Source organism: Rattus norvegicus, chromosome 14 (assembly GCF_036323735.1).
Source record: "Rattus norvegicus strain BN/NHsdMcwi chromosome 14, GRCr8, whole genome shotgun sequence".
In the NCBI taxonomy this organism is placed as follows: Eukaryota; Metazoa; Chordata; class Mammalia; order Rodentia; family Muridae; genus Rattus; species Rattus norvegicus.
Window position 1 is genome coordinate 9,835,626 of NC_086032.1, and position 15,832 is coordinate 9,851,457.

Sequence of the window (15,832 nt, forward strand, 5' to 3'; positions counted from 1 at the left end):
TGAAACTGAAAGAAGAAAAAGCTTTTATTAATTATTAACTACAGGAAACTGACACCAAATCCTGTTAGAACAGCATCAGGACAAGCAATGCTGTTATAAAATTTACATCTTTATATCATCTGAGGAAATATTACACATTAGAGCTCTTTGTGGGGTTACACCAGTTTCAATAAAACATTTTTAAAAAAAATAGTCATTAACATATATTCTCAGTAAGACATAGAAAGGCAACCATGACACAGGCTGACACTGACAGGGTTAGGGTGCCCACCTCGGCCTCAGCTGTTCCACTCACGCCTGCTAGCACCGGTCGGTCCGTCCTGAGACCAAACCGCCTTTCCCAGAACTGCTCTGAGCAGGAGCAACGCCGCAGTCTCGTGAAGGCCGGGCCGTGAGTCTTAGTGCGGCGGTTGGGCGCGCACTCTTGGGACGGGCAATGGGCTCCTCTTATGGGTGCCTGCGAAGCACTTCCAGGTTTTAAAATATATGGTCTCAGGGTAATAATTTCTCAAAACTAGCTTTCCATTTTGGTAAACAATTTGATAAACATCACAAATTTGTATTTTTGTAGTTTCTTTAGCAAATACACTCTGGCCTTGGCAAGACTGAGATTTACGGTCTACACACAAAGTGTCTTTACACGGATTTGGCCTCATGGAACTGACTACTTCTCTCACATTATGTGCCCAAGGAAATTAATCTGAGCGCATAGCCACGTATATACTCTCGCATATGCCTATGTGCACACATAGTAAGTTACTTTTACATAGAATGAAGCTAGACACTAGGGGGAACAGTGACTTCTCCTCAGACCTTGCTCTGTGTAGACGGCAGGTAGAGCTCGCTGAAGGACGAGATGAGGTTGTAGTAGGTTTTCTCGTCGTCGGTTAGCCCCGCATTGCCAGGCCTCACCACCACAGCCACATGCACGTCTGCTTCCTCGGCAGCACTGGCCTCTGTGAAATCAAAGGACAGGTGAGACGGCAGGCCCTGATGCCTGATACGACAGCAAGTCATCACGGAGAGAGTACAGGAGTGGGCTGGGCGCAGCTTCTGCTGCAGCTAAAAGAAGGCACAGCGAGGAAGATACTAATTCTTTACATATATAAACTCTATGCTAAGGTGTGCCTAATTATACGTGGTGGACAAAACACAGCCCATCCCCTGCTGTGCTTTAATTAGAACTACTGATAAATACAACACAGGCCCGCTCTGGACCACGCATGCCCTTTGTCCGTTCTTGCAAATTACCCCAAAGAGCTGAGCTGTTTCTCAAAGGACAGGGTGTGCGGTCGAACACCAATTATTAAGTAGATTAGGGTGAAGGAGGCCTATGATCTAATGTAGGTAAAGTATATGCTCTCACCTCAGGCCCCAGCATGTCATGCCCCTGCCTAGACTCCACAATTTCCTATTCTTCAAAATTCCACTCAAAACATGCGGCACCACCCTGAACTATAGCAGCCCGTATGCTTCTCACAGCTCGCACAAAGCTGCCCTAACCAGACTCCTTCACCCGTCCCCTGAGGCTGTGGTACCTAATGATGAGTGACTGGGATGACGCTGTGTGAGAAGAGTCAAGGCAAGAGCAGGCACACTAGATTAGCTAAGTTGGCTGTTATAGGAGGCATCCCTCCGGATCAGTCCTCTCTCCATTTGATTTTTATGGGAAAACCTCAGCTAATATCACCTTTAGACACGTCTACTATGTGCTAGGAACCACTCCGGACAAAGGAGCTCCGGCCTTCATGCCACCCCATTCTCTTTGTCTCTCACAGCTTGAAGAAGCCTGCCACATCACCCCTGCCCGTCTACAGATATGGAACAGAGCTAAGCAAGCAGCGGCCTAAACTTCCGTTGGCTAGCCTGACACCAGGCCCCACGCTGCTCACCTGTTCATCGACATCCTGGGTGTGACTGTTCTTGCACTGGGGACAGGGCTGAAGAGCTGTGACAGCAACTGAGAACTGAAAGGCACTTATCTACTCTCTGGTCTTTAGAGAAAAGGCTCACCAACTCTTTCAAGTGTGCTCTGAGGACACTACATGCTACAATTCCAAGAAGTCTTTTAGTTTCCTCGTTCATATTTTAGTGCCTTTTGGAATATCAGCTTGGTTTTACACCCTGCCTTGGCAGTGAATGGATGGGTGCATGGTACAAAAATACCCAAGGACCAGACAATAGAAGAGCAAATGCAGAATGGTCAGGACTACATAGAGAAACCCTGTCTCACAACAACAACAACAGAGCTGGGAAAACCTACTCTGGTTCCTTCACTGTATACATCTCCTTTAACTCAACTTAGAAAGTAATCTGTGAACTTCAGCCCTCAGGGGTGGCTTAAACAAGACAGACTTGAAACTGCAGGTGTGCGTGACTATAAAAGGCCTAACAACAAAAACATGAAGAAGGCCTAAGCAGTCTTGAGGAGTTGGGCAGTGAGGCACTCGGCCTGGAAGGGCACTGGCCACCAACACTGATGGCACGAGCTCAATTACCCAATGCACAAAGTAGGAGAAACAGACCCCACCCCTGCCTTATACATATCCTCTTCTATTCACTGGGTACAAGTAACACAATGTACAAATGAACAAGAGTTAGAATCACAGTATGTGCACACGTGTGGATGCATGTGCTGTCCATGTATACCCATGGAGACGAAAGGAAGACCTCAAGACACCGATGACCTTTTCCTTCTTGACACAGGGTCTTTCCCTGGCCTGGAGCTCACTAGAAGCTAAGCTGGCTGGTCTGGAAGCCCAGGGATCTGTCTGTCTCCTTCTCCCAAGCACTGGATTATGCACCACCAGACACACCGGGCACTCACAAGGTGCTAAGTATCAAGCATTACTGGCTGAGCTGTCTTCACGGTCCTGGGAGTTACAATCATTAATTGACCAAAGCCAGAGGAAGGCAGAAGGGCCTGGGATCACAAGATAAACTCAACTTGAGACTGCCTGGGGTGTAGCCGCAAAGCACACCTTTAATTCTATGTCTGGGGACATCTACCGTGGGAAGTGCTACTGAAATTAGAAGTAACCAAAACAAGTTCAAGCTAAACCAGCTACACCTACGAGGACAGCACAGGAAAAGGCCCGCAACTTATCCTTCACAGAAACTCTGCACGCACCCTACGCTCACAAGGATGGGGAGGCAGTCTCCCTGTGCTGCTCCCCCAAATCCTTCAAATCAGGAAGAGGTTCCACAGTGACACAACAATGTCCAGTGTAGAGTGTTAGAGTCCTCGCTACCCACTTCATACGGGCTGGCTACGTGTTATAAAATAACCTGGGGCCAGAGAAATGGCTCGGAAGTTCAGAGCACTGGCTGCTCTTCAATTCCCAGCACCCACACGTTGATTCACAGCCACCTGAAACGCCAGCTCCAGGGTACCCAACAGTCTCGCCTGGCTTCCCCAGGCTCACAGACACATGAGCGTGCCGAGTCCTCCATGAACATAAAATAAAGACGGTCCATCTTTAAAGAATAAAACACGCCTTGGCCTGCTGTGTATCTGCTTCATTTCCAGTGTGACCAGGTGTGTAAAAGAAAAACCTTCCAGGATGTGGAAGAATAGAAGCAGTTCACAGAATTCCAGCCCAGCCAGACACGCAAGAGAGAGCCTGGTCCTCACTAAGGCTGCAGGGTAACAAGCCACTGTGAATGCCACCACCTACCCAGATTACAAATTTCCACCAAGCTACCAAGGACCGAAAAGACTTTTCCCTTCATTAGCAGGTATCACTGTGAAGCTTCATGTGTGCATATAATCATTTCATTATCCTGGCCTTACAGTCTCTCACTGACCCAGAACTACCAGAGTTCGCTGGCTGACTGGCAAGCTCCTAGAACATACCTCTCTTCACTACAGACAGGGTTTCAGGTAGATGGTATGTGGGTGCCGGAGATTTGAACTCAGGTCCTCATGGTTGCACAGCAAGTACTCTTACCTCCTGAGTTTCCTACCTGGACCCTTCCGTGCTATTCCCTTAGAAGGTGACAGACATCAGTTATGCCATGTTAAGACACCACCACGCATAGAGAGCGGCTGTAGTATATTCTGAACTGTCCCCAGAACAGGCTGTGGTATTTCATCACTGGTCTCCGTGAGATGTTGTTAAGGTTGGGGAAGTTGGGAACCTCTGGGAAAGGGCCTCCCTGACAGGGGCAGGCCAACAGAGGGTTCTGGCCCAGACCTGCTTCCTGATCTGTGGCTATGTGAGAGGAGAAGCCCCCAGGGCCCACACCTCTCCCCAGCACGATGGCCCCATGCTCTGAACAGTACAAACCTCCCCTCCCTTAAAGCACTCAGGGGCTGCATCACGACAACAGAGGAGGCCAACAAGCCGTTACCTACCTACAGTGACATCCGTGAGAAATAGGATGTTGTTGGTTGAGCAGCCGATGCTGTCTGCAATCTTCCGGTAACTGTCACTTTCCACTTTGTGTCCTATCTTGGTATCAAAGTGACCATCGATGAGCTGAAGCAGGAAAATGGAAGGACTGTTCAGTGCAGACCTACAGGCAATGGACCCCTTCCCCTGAAATGCAGGCCAATCATGGTGGGTTGGGTTCATTTCACAAATATTTATTGAAAAAATATCTAATGGAGTGCTTTATGGAAGCTACAAAAAACAAATCTTCCACGGTACTAGATAATCAGAAGAAATCTAGTTTAACACACATCCCATTTGGTTTCCATGGGCACCGCTTTATGCCCAAAATCACTCCAAGTGTGCATGCCCTGCACTCTAGCCGGAACAGTTTACATTGAACTACCTTTCAGACTGGGTTTGTTCCCATGAAACGGTCAATTTGCTTTTAGCTATCAAAAACATTGAGACTGATGCTGCATATTCTGTTCTGTCTGACTCACTTGCTGACTGGAGGAGACTTTCACTACTGAATCCAGGAGGGATTACCACACCCTGTGCACTTACTATGCTCTCTGTATGGACCGTGCTGCCGGTCTCACTAGACAGAAAGTCACCATCTGTAGCTACAAAATGACCATCACTTACTAAAGGGTCCCATTACTGGTTTGATATCTGCCAGAGAAGACAAAAAATGTGTGTGTGTGCGTGTGCGTGCATGTGTGACGACTAGAGGGCCCCACTCAGCTCATCAAGCTTGGAAGTAGTGCCTTTACCCATGAACCCAAGTTGCCAACTTGTCCTTTATTTTTTGAGACCTGGTCTCTCACTGATCGATCCTTGAACTCACCGATTTGCAAGTCCAATAATCTCCCTGTAGTCGCCTCCCCCTCCCTGCCCACTTTCTCTGTCTCTCTCTCTGTCTCTCTCTCTGTCTCTCTCGCTCTCTCTCTCTCTCTCTGTCTCTCTCTCTCTCTCTCTCTCTCACACACACACACACACACACACACACACACACACACACACACACACATACACAACACACACCAGTGCTGGGATGCTATTTATTATCTAGGCCTCAGAATATGAATTTTAAATAAACTTCTGTGGATCCTATACACAAGAAAGATTTAGGAGACTTCTAATTCAAAACTGTACTACCCAAAACATTTCACCTGTTCAAAGTCTGGCAAAGCCAGGCTTTCTCAGTGGTCCTCACAAAAGCCAAAGGAACCAAGTTCTGTCTTTGCCCCAGGGCACTTGGCAAGCTCCACTCTGGGGCTGGTACAGGAGTTAAGTGGCTTTTCTCACTAGAGACTGGCTGTGCTTGGCCCATGGCATACCTGAAATATCCCACAACCCCCTTGTGAGATATTGCTTGATTAGCTTCCTGCTGACTTTGTCCCATTTCCCCTCTTGCTGTACGAGATGCTCTGAGTAAATCATCAGCCTGGGTAAGAAGACCTTAAGGATCCCAAACACCCCTATCCTCTCAGGAACTGGACACTGCTGCCTCAGGCCTCTCTACGTAAGGCAACCTCCAGTTTTCCACATACTTTTAAAACAGCAATACTATTGTCTGGTGTTAATTAAACTTACTTAGTAGATTTCTTTTTCTATTTAGTATTTCATGCTTTGACAGTATCAAGGCAAAGTAATACAAGAGTGCTGGTTAGCTTTTGTCAACCAGACACAAGCTAGAGTCATCTTTGAGGAAAGAACTTCAATTAAGGGAGCGGCCAGCCTCTGGGCAGATCTGTGGGACACTGACTGATGTAGACAGTGCCGGCCTCAGGCAGGTGGCCCTGGGTTGCTGGAAAAGCAAGCTGAGCAAGCCATGCAGAGCGAGGCGGTACGGCAGCCCGGTCTCTGCACTGTGGCACCTGAGTTCCAGGTTCCTGCTCCAGTTCCTACCCTAACTTTCCCAAGCAACTTGATGTGGCAACGCAAGCCAAACAAACCCTCCTGAGCTGCTGCTGGCCGCAGGACTTACCACCGCAGTATCGACAGTCGGACAGCAAGCACCCTACCTCCAGAATGTCTCCCTCTGTGGAATGTCCGAAGAGCAGCTTCTGCGCCTCCACGCTCCCTGAGGAATAGATGTACACCTTCATCCCGGCTTCCCGCCACCTTCTAACGGCAGGGACCACATCTGCAAAGACCCTGGAAGGAGACCCAGCACGTTACAGCAAAGGCACACGGTCCAGCCAGATGGCATGGCGGTGCTCTAGCCTGGCTCACACGGTAACCTGAGAAGCGACTCCATGGACAGGGAGTTCCTGTGGTCCTAGCAGACAGGGCACTGCTCTTCCAGGATCACAGACTGGAAGCAACAAGCTTGATGGATAGAATAGCATTTGACAGCAAAAAAGTATGAAGGAATGAAAATAAGGAAGTGACCGGTGGATGGAGATGGAGCAGAGTTAAGGGGACTTGCGTATTCTTGCAGGGGACCGGGTCTGTTCCTGGCACCCACACAGCACCTCACAACTGCCTATAACTCCAGTTCCAGGAAACCCAGTGCCCTTTCGGGCCTCCATGGCACCAGGCATGTGTGTGGTGTACTTAACATACATGCAAACAAAAGACTAACGCAAATCTAAGAAAGTGATTATGTTAGGATTCTCAAGGAGCTAAAATACACAACATATAAACAATATTGTGTTATTATTAATAACAAGAGGCTAATTTACCCTCAATATGTTTGAGACAGTGAAGACGCTCTCCTCCCTACTTTGAAAGGATTTATTTTAGTGTTTTGCTTGAGTACTTCCTGCGTGTACGTAAGGGTATTCCCTGAAGTTCCAATGCTCCTGTTACAAAGCAGATCCTTGTAGTAACAGAGAAGAACGACACTGATCTAACACAGCAAAATCCATGACACAGAAAAGCAGCACAGGCGGCTGGGAATGGCCCTGAATCAGAGGGTACCTAAGACGACTGAGCGAGTGAAATCCTTTCAAAGACAGGGAAGCTAAGGTCAGTCCATCAGGTGTACAGAGATGCACGCAGCTGTGAACTCCAGCCCGGGGAAGGCCGGCACGGGAAACTCCTGGTCTGAAGTCATGCGGGCTGCACTGCAAGCTCTAGGCCAGTCTGAGATAGACATATCTAGACGGATGGATGGATGGACGGACGGACGGTCTGTAGTCAGGCAGGTAATATGTTTTTTGTTACATCTTGTGTGTGTGTGTGTGTGTGTGTGTGTGTGTGTGCACACCTGTACACACAGGGCCAGCCACGGTCCACATGCCTAGTTAGCGGTCACCCTGCAGAGGTCACCCTGCAGACCTCCTCCCACAATCCTAGGGGACCCTAGGGCTGGAACCCGGCTGTCAGAGCTGGCAGCATCCGCTCTGGCTCACTGAGCCACCTGGCTGCCCGAGGCTGCTAGGTCTAGGCAATACCACAGCCAGGGAGAGCTATCAGAGACTCAAGACTAAGAAGGAGCTGCACAGAGCAGAGGACGGGCGGTGCTGTGTAATCGCACAGCGACAGGCACCCCACCTCACAGCGTTCTGCAGCTGCCCTTTTCTGGTTTATTCATTATTTTATGTGTAGTGCCAAGTCTGTGTTCTGGTGTCTCCCTCTTTTTCTGGTTTCATTTTTTATTTTATGTGTGTGAGTGTTGTGTGTGCCCATGCCTGAGGTCAGGAGTGGACACTGGGTCCCCTAGGACTGGGGATACAGGTGCTGGCAATCAAACCTGGGCCTCTAAAGAGCAGCAGAGCTCGTAACTGCTGGGCCATCTCTCCAGCCCTCTCACTCTGTCTGCAAATGGCACGGTGTTGTGAGAGGCAGGGTAACACTGCTATCGCTGGGACCTGGGGCCGCTGTCGAGCCATGGAAGGCTTAGGCAAGTCCAGCTCCCAAGTGCTGACATCACAGAAGTACACCACCACTTCAGGCTCAAGTTGCCACCTTTTAGGAAGCTGCCTTAAAGTAAAACTAAACGTCTCTCTCTCCCATCCTGCCCCCCACAAGCCCCACATGCAGATCCAGGGGATACGCTCAGTGAAATGCTTCTGAAAACAACTCACTCGCCACAAAAAGGTAGATCTTGTCTGACCCACCCTCCCTCCCTCCCTCCCTCCCTCCCTCTCCACCCACCCCACCCCCATCTCCCTCTCTCTCCCTCTCTGATAGGATCTTTTTTATGTAACCTTCCCTTGCCTGGGAGATCTGCCTGCCTCTGCCTTCTAAATGCTCACATTTGATGTGCATATACCGTGCCTGGAAACTTTATCACCTTTCGCTAACTGTGCACCTAGCTGAGGGAGAGGAAGGGCAAGGCTGTACTGGGCTTTGGGGCTTCCAACTGTCCTATCATCAGAGCACGCACTCTGCCTTCATGCGGCCAGCCGTGAACGCCGCCTTCCACATGTGGCCCTGCAGCTGCTTGAGCGCCGTGGTCTTGCGGTCATGAGACATCTGCCAGGACACATTGTCTACCACAGCCTGGATCATCTGCTGCACGTCACCACCAGATGCCACAGGTATCGGGACAGCCCCATCCAGATGTGCATCTTCTTCAGCCTTTAAATCAGAGACAAAGGAAGTGCATTTGTGCGCACATTTAAAAAGCATTTTACGCATACACTTGTACATACCCATGCACCCATGCATACGTGTGTTTTTAAAATAAGATACAACCAAAACCAGGCTGATCACTTTTCTCCAGCAATCAATTATCCTGAGAACTGCTAAAAACTATATTAAAGGAATGACTTGGCAAATAGATTAGGTAAAAAAAAAAATCACTTGCCACCAAGCCTGATGACCTTGAATTCAATCTGAGACCCGTGTGATCAAAAGGAGAAAAATGACTCTCAAACTGTGCTCTGACCTCCACAAGGGCTCCATGGCACATGACTGTACACACACGCGCATGCACACACACATATAAAATTTAACAATAACTAATTTTCAAGGACTCTGTAACAATGCAATGCGTTATCCAAACATAAGACAATGTACGTCCAGGACATTTGTTGAGATAATAAAAACGATGCCCTCAGGATATACAGGATACTCAGCAAACCCAAATACCACATGATTCAAAGGGCATTACGCTATTTCTAGTCCTAACCGCGCACAGTAAGACCCATGGACAGCTTTCTACAAATCCCCAGGAGGGAAGCTGCCCAGCAAGGGAGGTCTCCGCCCTGAGGACAGGCTGCACAGCACACCACGTGCAAGAAGAGAGTGCAGGCTGGCTAGGAAGCAGCAGAAAGCAGGCTGAAGAACGGGCCAATGGGTGCCAGGGTGTGAGGGACACTGTACTGGGGGGTCTCCTGCCGTGGGGTAGGAGAGTAGAAATCAACAAGCCGCTGACACTTGCTGACGTTAATGACATGGGCTGACACTGCACAGCCTTCTGTCTTCCACCAGAACGGCTTCATTTCACAAATACACTTAGCTTTTATGCAATTTAAACAGTCTCGGAAAGACACAGGCGCTCTGACTTGCTTGTCTCACTACTCGCTGTGAGTTCCTAGAAGCCACTGCACTCTCCCCATGCAGGCACCATTGACAGCACAGCTCGCACTCAGAGTGAGTCCTAACCTGCTTCCTCAGCAGGCTGACATCCTGCTGGCACTCCTCCTCCTCCCAGTGTGTCTGCAGATACTCCTTGACATTTTCCTTAATGTACGGAAATAAAATGTCCTGGAAGAAAGAAGAGGAAAACAAGAATTAAAAACTCGGTTGGTTATTTTTCTGAACTTCGTCACACGATCTGTGTCTTTGATGATCTCACCTCAACTAACAAGTTGCCCAAGAAAAAGACACTTATAAGGCACCAACTGAACGTGGATTGGCGAGAGCAGAAAATGATTTTAACTACTACACCTCTCCATCCTGAGGGCAGGGACAGACAGTGCAGCAGGGACAGACAGTGCATTGCCCAGAGGACAGTGTATGACTCAGAGGCCAGCTGGACCGTAGGTATCCCAACGGCAACAAGAGACTTGGTCGGACCTCCTAGAGTGGCTCTGCAGCTAGGAGTATGCCTTACAGACAGGAGGAATGACTCAGGATTGACTAAACCTACGTCATACAGTGAGTGAGTCCCAGGCCAGTCAGGCTACAAAGTGAGACCCCGTCTCAAGGGGAAAAAAAAGATATGCAAACTTATATGCAAAGCAATTCGTTAATAAATATGTCAGTAACTCATATGCTGAGATTATAACCTCTCACTGATCAATATTGTATTTATTGGGGGGCTGGAGAGATGGCTCAACAGTTAAGAGAGCTGGCTACTCTTCCAGAGGACCCAGATTTGATTCCCAGCACCCACATAGGTTGCTCACAACCAAGGGTGGCCAGTCACGCCCTCTCCTGTCCTCCTCAGGTACTTACAAGCACACGGTACATAGACATACACAAACGCAGGCAAAGCACCCATACACATAACTTAATTTTTAAAGCACCGTTTGGTGTCAAGGCCTGAACCCAGGACCCTTGGCCTTTTTCTTTAAGATTTATCTTCATCATTTTAATTATGTGTAAGGAGGGTGTGTGCACATGAATGCAGGTGCCCACAGAGGCTGGGCTGTCAGCCTCCCCTGGAGCTGGGTTACAGGCAGTTGCAAGCCACCTGAGGTGGGTGCTGGGAATAGAACCCAGGTCCTCAGAATGTGCTCCTAACCACTGAACCACTCCTCCAGCCTGGCCTTCACCTTCTAAGAAGGAGAGGCCTTGCTGATACACTTAAACTCATGGCTCCTGCTTTAGTTAAAGCGTCTCAATGTACATACATCTCCTCAAATACATTACAGTACACATAACAGTTCCTTTTAAAGGTCTGCTGTGTATGGCGCTATGGAAGCTGGCACCTAAGTAAGGAGTGAGACGTGACGAGAAGCCCCAGTCACTGTTGCGGACGAACTCAAGGGGCCGGGGTGGGCAAACACGATACCGAAGTGCATTGTGGGAGCAAGCCGAGTGCAGGGCTGTGCAGGCTCAGGGTTTAACGGGTTGGCCAGTCTTAGAGATGCGTCTAAACACTCGGAAACTGGTTTATGCTTGAGCACAGAACCCACACACACACTGCAGAGGTCTTATATTTTAAGTTAAATTGTATAATGAATTAAATTTAAAAAGCCTGCTTAAATTCACTCACTTTATTTAAAAAAAAAAAAAACTAACTGCTTCCTCCTTTTGAGAGCGTCTCTCTGGCCTACAGGGGCCCCACACTTGCAACTATTATACCTCAGCCTACAGATTATCAGTATATGTCACCATGCCTGGCTAAAAGACACTTTAATAAATGCTACAAAAATCAGAAATGTCAGGTTTGTTTTGGTTTTTTTTGCTACTTAGGTTTCCACCTCCTGAGTTACACTACTATAGGCGCAAACCAACACATGCAAAGAACCTGAAGGACTCACTGAAGGGGAAATGATAGCAGAATCAACCAGAGGTTCTAACACTGTCACTCACAACCCCTAGGTGTTCTAGAACCTTCTAGGGAACCAGCAAAGTCAAACTGCTTTCAGAGCACACGTTGTCAATGATGATAAAGACATCTTTACAGGTAGTTAGCAGAGTGACTAATTTAGTAATTGCTGTCAGGCACCTTCAAACAAGTAGCAATGGTTTCTAACAAATTCTAAAATGTTACTGATTTTCCCCTCCCTCCCTCCCTCCCTCCCTCCCTCCCTCCCTCCCTCTTCAGTCAGGGTATGCAATGGGGTTTTCCACAGCCCATGGAAACACTATGACCAAATAGGGACATAAGAATCCGACATCAAGGCTAGAGAGGTTAAGAGCACTGGCTGCTCTTGGAGGGGACCCAGGCTCCATTCACGATGGTTCACAACCATCTCTAACTGCAGGGAGACCACGCCCTCTCCTGAGCTCAGATGGGCACTGCACGCATACTGTATACACACAATGCAGGCAAACACCCGCACATAAAAACAGGAAGGAGATGATCCAGATCTTTTCAGTAGTAGGCGTTCAAGGGATGTACAAAAATGCACTCCCTTTTCTTGGCTTTAAATGGCACATCTAGACCAATGCCCGCCACAAGGGACATCTCATGAGAAAGAATGTAGAGCTGGAGGCTGGGGAGGTGGGCGGGGGCAGTGTCTGCGCATGTGAGGCTGCTGTGTTCACAGCTGGTTGGCTGTGCAAGATCAAGCCAAAGTTCAGCATGGGTGGAGACGGGCAGGCCAGAATCCACACCTAACAAAAGACCTGTTGGCTGCGGCTGGCTGCAGGGAGGGGTCAGGGGTCATTTACCTTGGAGACATGGCCATTGGCAGATTGCCTGTTGCACTACTAATCTCTGTTGGTGTGATAAAACACTCTGACCAAAAGCAACCTCAGGGAGGAAAAGTTGTCTGGCCTATACTTCAAGGTCCCAGTCTACTGGTTAGTTTTACATCAACTGACACAGGCTAGAGTCGGAGAAGAGGGAACCTCAGCTGAGAAAATGCCTCCAGGAGATGGGGCTTTCTCCTAACTGATTCTGAGGGAGGGCCCAGCTCACTATGGCTGCTGCCATGCGGGGCTGCTGGTCTTCTGCTCTATAAGAAAGCAGGCTGAGCAGGCGGAAAGCAGCACGCTCCATGGCCTCTGCATCAGCTCCTGCCTGCAGTCCCTGCCCTGCTGCTGCCTGAGGCCATGGTGTTTCACTACAACAATAGTAACCCGAGAGTCATGGAGCCGCAGATCCTGGAAGGCTGCTTGCTGGCTACTAATCACCAAGACAAGCCCCTCAGACACACCTGACCTGGGCAGTTCATCCTGGAGGCTATGACTCAGCTGCCAACAGTGGCCTGCCCACACCCACTTACCTGCACACTTGGGCAGCACTAAGAAGACCCACTAGGGTGTTCATTTTAAAGAGAGGAAGGAGAGGATAGGTTGGGAAGGTCAAATGCTGGGGGAGTAGGGTGGGGAGAGTGGGGAGTCAGACCAACCCAAGACTTTCAGAGGTCCCAGTGAAAGGACAAAGGGAGCTTTAGTTCTGTGTCCCTGTCCAGGAGTGGACTTGGCAAGTCAGGTCTAGGGCGGGAGACAGGGCCTCAGAGGAGGTGATGTTGGCCCCTGGGCTCTGGTCTGAGATGTTCTGTGTGATCGGCCTGATCAGCCAGCTCTGCTGACCTCGGCCATTCTCCTCTTGCACACAGTACACATGATGACGCTGTGCTGTCTAATAAACGTGCCTGGCCCAAGACAAAGCCGGCTGACCTCCAGACCCCAGCTTCTCTCTCTCTCTCATCCCAGCCCTCCGTGTCAGCACCTAGTCACTGAGAAGTCCCTGGGCAGGTCAGGGTGGGCGTGACTAAGACAGGTCCCCAGACAAGCGCTAACAAAGCACTGAGGTTTACTGCTCCTGTTTAAAATGAAAGTCCTTAGGCACGTGTGGTGGAGCATGGACCTGTGTGAGTTTTAGGCCAGCCAGAGCTACAGTGAGACCCTGTCTCAGAACGAGGTAATAACGATGAAAAGTTCCTGACTGCTCAATTTTAAGTCCCAGTGTGATAAACACATGAATAGCACTAGAGGTAAACAAGCTCCCAGAGTTCACTGGGACACAGAGGGAGTAGAAAAGGCTCTCCGGCAGGGTCACCTAAGACAGGTATGAGTTTACCGAGTGTAAAATTTACAGTGTTTCCACGCTACCCCAGCAATCAGAAGGCCCTGCAAACACACGATCCTACTCCTGGCAGGCTGACTGCATGTTACGGCATTAGACTAACTACCCCAGTCATTCAGTGCGCAGGCTCTCCTCACTTGTCCTTCTCCAAAGCTCCTGAATCACTGCATGGTCAGACACACAGACACACAAATACACACAGTGGGACGGTTGTGGGGTGGGGTGGAGTCTGTCCCTAGTAAGAGCCATGGAATCAGGTTAGGATATCTAATAGTTAACAGACCAGTATGAACAAGTGTCACCCCCGCGGTCTGAGTATATAATTAGAAATCCAGCGGGTGTACGTATATGCTGAGGAGTGAACCAGGGCCTTCTACATGCTAGGAAAACACCCCAGCAGAGAGAATGCCCAAGTCTGAGAATTTTTTAAATGTATCTAAAAACCAAAATCTAAATACAACTCCCAAATGAAAATCACCAATGTCTAACTTTTTGTTTGGTTTGCATCCTCAAAACCCTTTATCCACACTTCACCTCCTCAACAAACCCCTTGTGCACACTTCACCTACTTAACAATGACAAGGTGGTCACTGGGAAGGTCTCACAAGGTAAGAGCAGAAGCCCACACAATGGCTTGACAAGCCACACCCCCAGCACACTTGGCAGAGAAGCCGTGGCAGAGCTCAGGGAGTAAGGGAAGAGCTGAGCGGATTCTCCCTGCAGGCTCCCTCTACACTGACACTCTTCCTACGGACTACTTCAGGTTCCCTTCTGCCTCACACTCCTCCTCCTCTACCCCTCCCCCTGCTCACAACACCCCCTCCCACCTCTGCATAAGCTCCAGGGTAGGGCAGCAGACTGCTGTCCCCTTGAGAACACTGCCTGAAAGACGCCATGACTGCCACTCCTCTACTAGCAATGATGAGAACTGCGGAAGCAATGTTACTGCAGCACTGTAAGAACAGCAGAGGGCCTGAGGAGTCCAGACCTGCAGCAGCAGCAACAGCAAACCGTGACGGGACTGTACTGTAACTGGCACTCAGGAGCTGGAGGGAGGAGGACCAGGAGTTCAAGGGGCACCGGCCGCTACATACTGAGTTTTACTGCAGCCTGTCACGCGTAAGACCCCGAATCAAAATCAAAACACAAACAGGAAACCCTGCACAGCACTTAGAGTCGATGTGATAAAGTTTCCTTTATCAGCACAAATACCAAACAGGGTATCCCTAGGGGCCCAGCCAAATGCGCGTGCTGTTTCTTTAAGCTAAGATCTAAAGCAAACCAGCGTGTTTGGCCCCTAGTTGGACTGTTCTGGGAGATGTGGCCTTGTTGGGGGAAGCAGGACACACTGGGGGTAAACTGAGGTTTCAAGACTTACTCACGCCATCAGGATGTAAGCTTTTATTTTAATGTTACAGGTATTTTACCTGTATGTATGTCTGTACATCCATGTTCTTGGAGGCCAGAGAGGGCATCAGTCCTTGGAACCGGAGTTACAGTCAGTTGTGAGCCACCATTTAGGTGCTGGGAATCAAATCTAGGTCTTCTGAAGGGCAGTGCTCTTAACCTCTGAGCCATCTCACGAGCCCCAAAGGCTGTAAGCTGTTACTGCTCCAGGGCTACGCCTGTCTGTCTGTCCTGCTGCCAAGCTTCCTGACTGATGGTCATCGACTCAAACGATAAGCAAGCCCTCAATTATGGGGACCAAGCCTCTAACACATGAGCTTGTGGGGAAAGGTTAACCAAACAGCACTGCCTCATCGGGGAAGCATTTGCTGAGAGCCAACGGTGGTTACTGGAGTTGGTGCTGCAGTTCTCATCTCAGACCTCCCAGAAATGAGGCGCAAAG

General features: G+C 49.2%; 1 protein-coding gene and 1 long non-coding RNA gene across 3 annotated transcripts in view; one reads left to right on the plus strand and one right to left on the minus strand.

Annotated features, from left to right (window-relative positions):
* The window catches only part of Enoph1 (enolase-phosphatase 1), a 26,426-nt gene continuing 10,594 nt past the window's right edge, over positions 1-15,832 (minus strand). Inside the window, exons 2-6 of one of the 2 annotated variants that reach the window (NM_001009391.1) lie at positions 9,939-10,040; positions 8,716-8,909; positions 6,404-6,536; positions 4,358-4,481; positions 1-956 (exon numbers count right to left, since the gene is read on the minus strand). In NM_001009391.1, the coding sequence (NP_001009391.1) occupies positions 808-956; positions 4,358-4,481; positions 6,404-6,536; positions 8,716-8,909; positions 9,939-10,040 (702 nt within the window). In that variant the 3' untranslated portion in view covers positions 1-807. Of the gene's footprint in view, positions 957-4,357; positions 4,482-6,403; positions 6,537-8,715; positions 8,910-9,937; positions 10,041-15,832 lie in introns of those variants that run through there. The other variant, XM_017599169.3, reaches the window with a different exon arrangement.
* LOC134481708 (uncharacterized) overlaps positions 14,521-15,832 on the plus strand; it is an 8,290-nt gene continuing 6,978 nt past the window's right edge. Inside the window, exon 1 of the long non-coding RNA XR_010057451.1 lies at positions 14,521-15,102. This is a non-coding gene — a long non-coding RNA (uncharacterized LOC134481708). The remainder of the gene's footprint in view (positions 15,103-15,832) is intronic.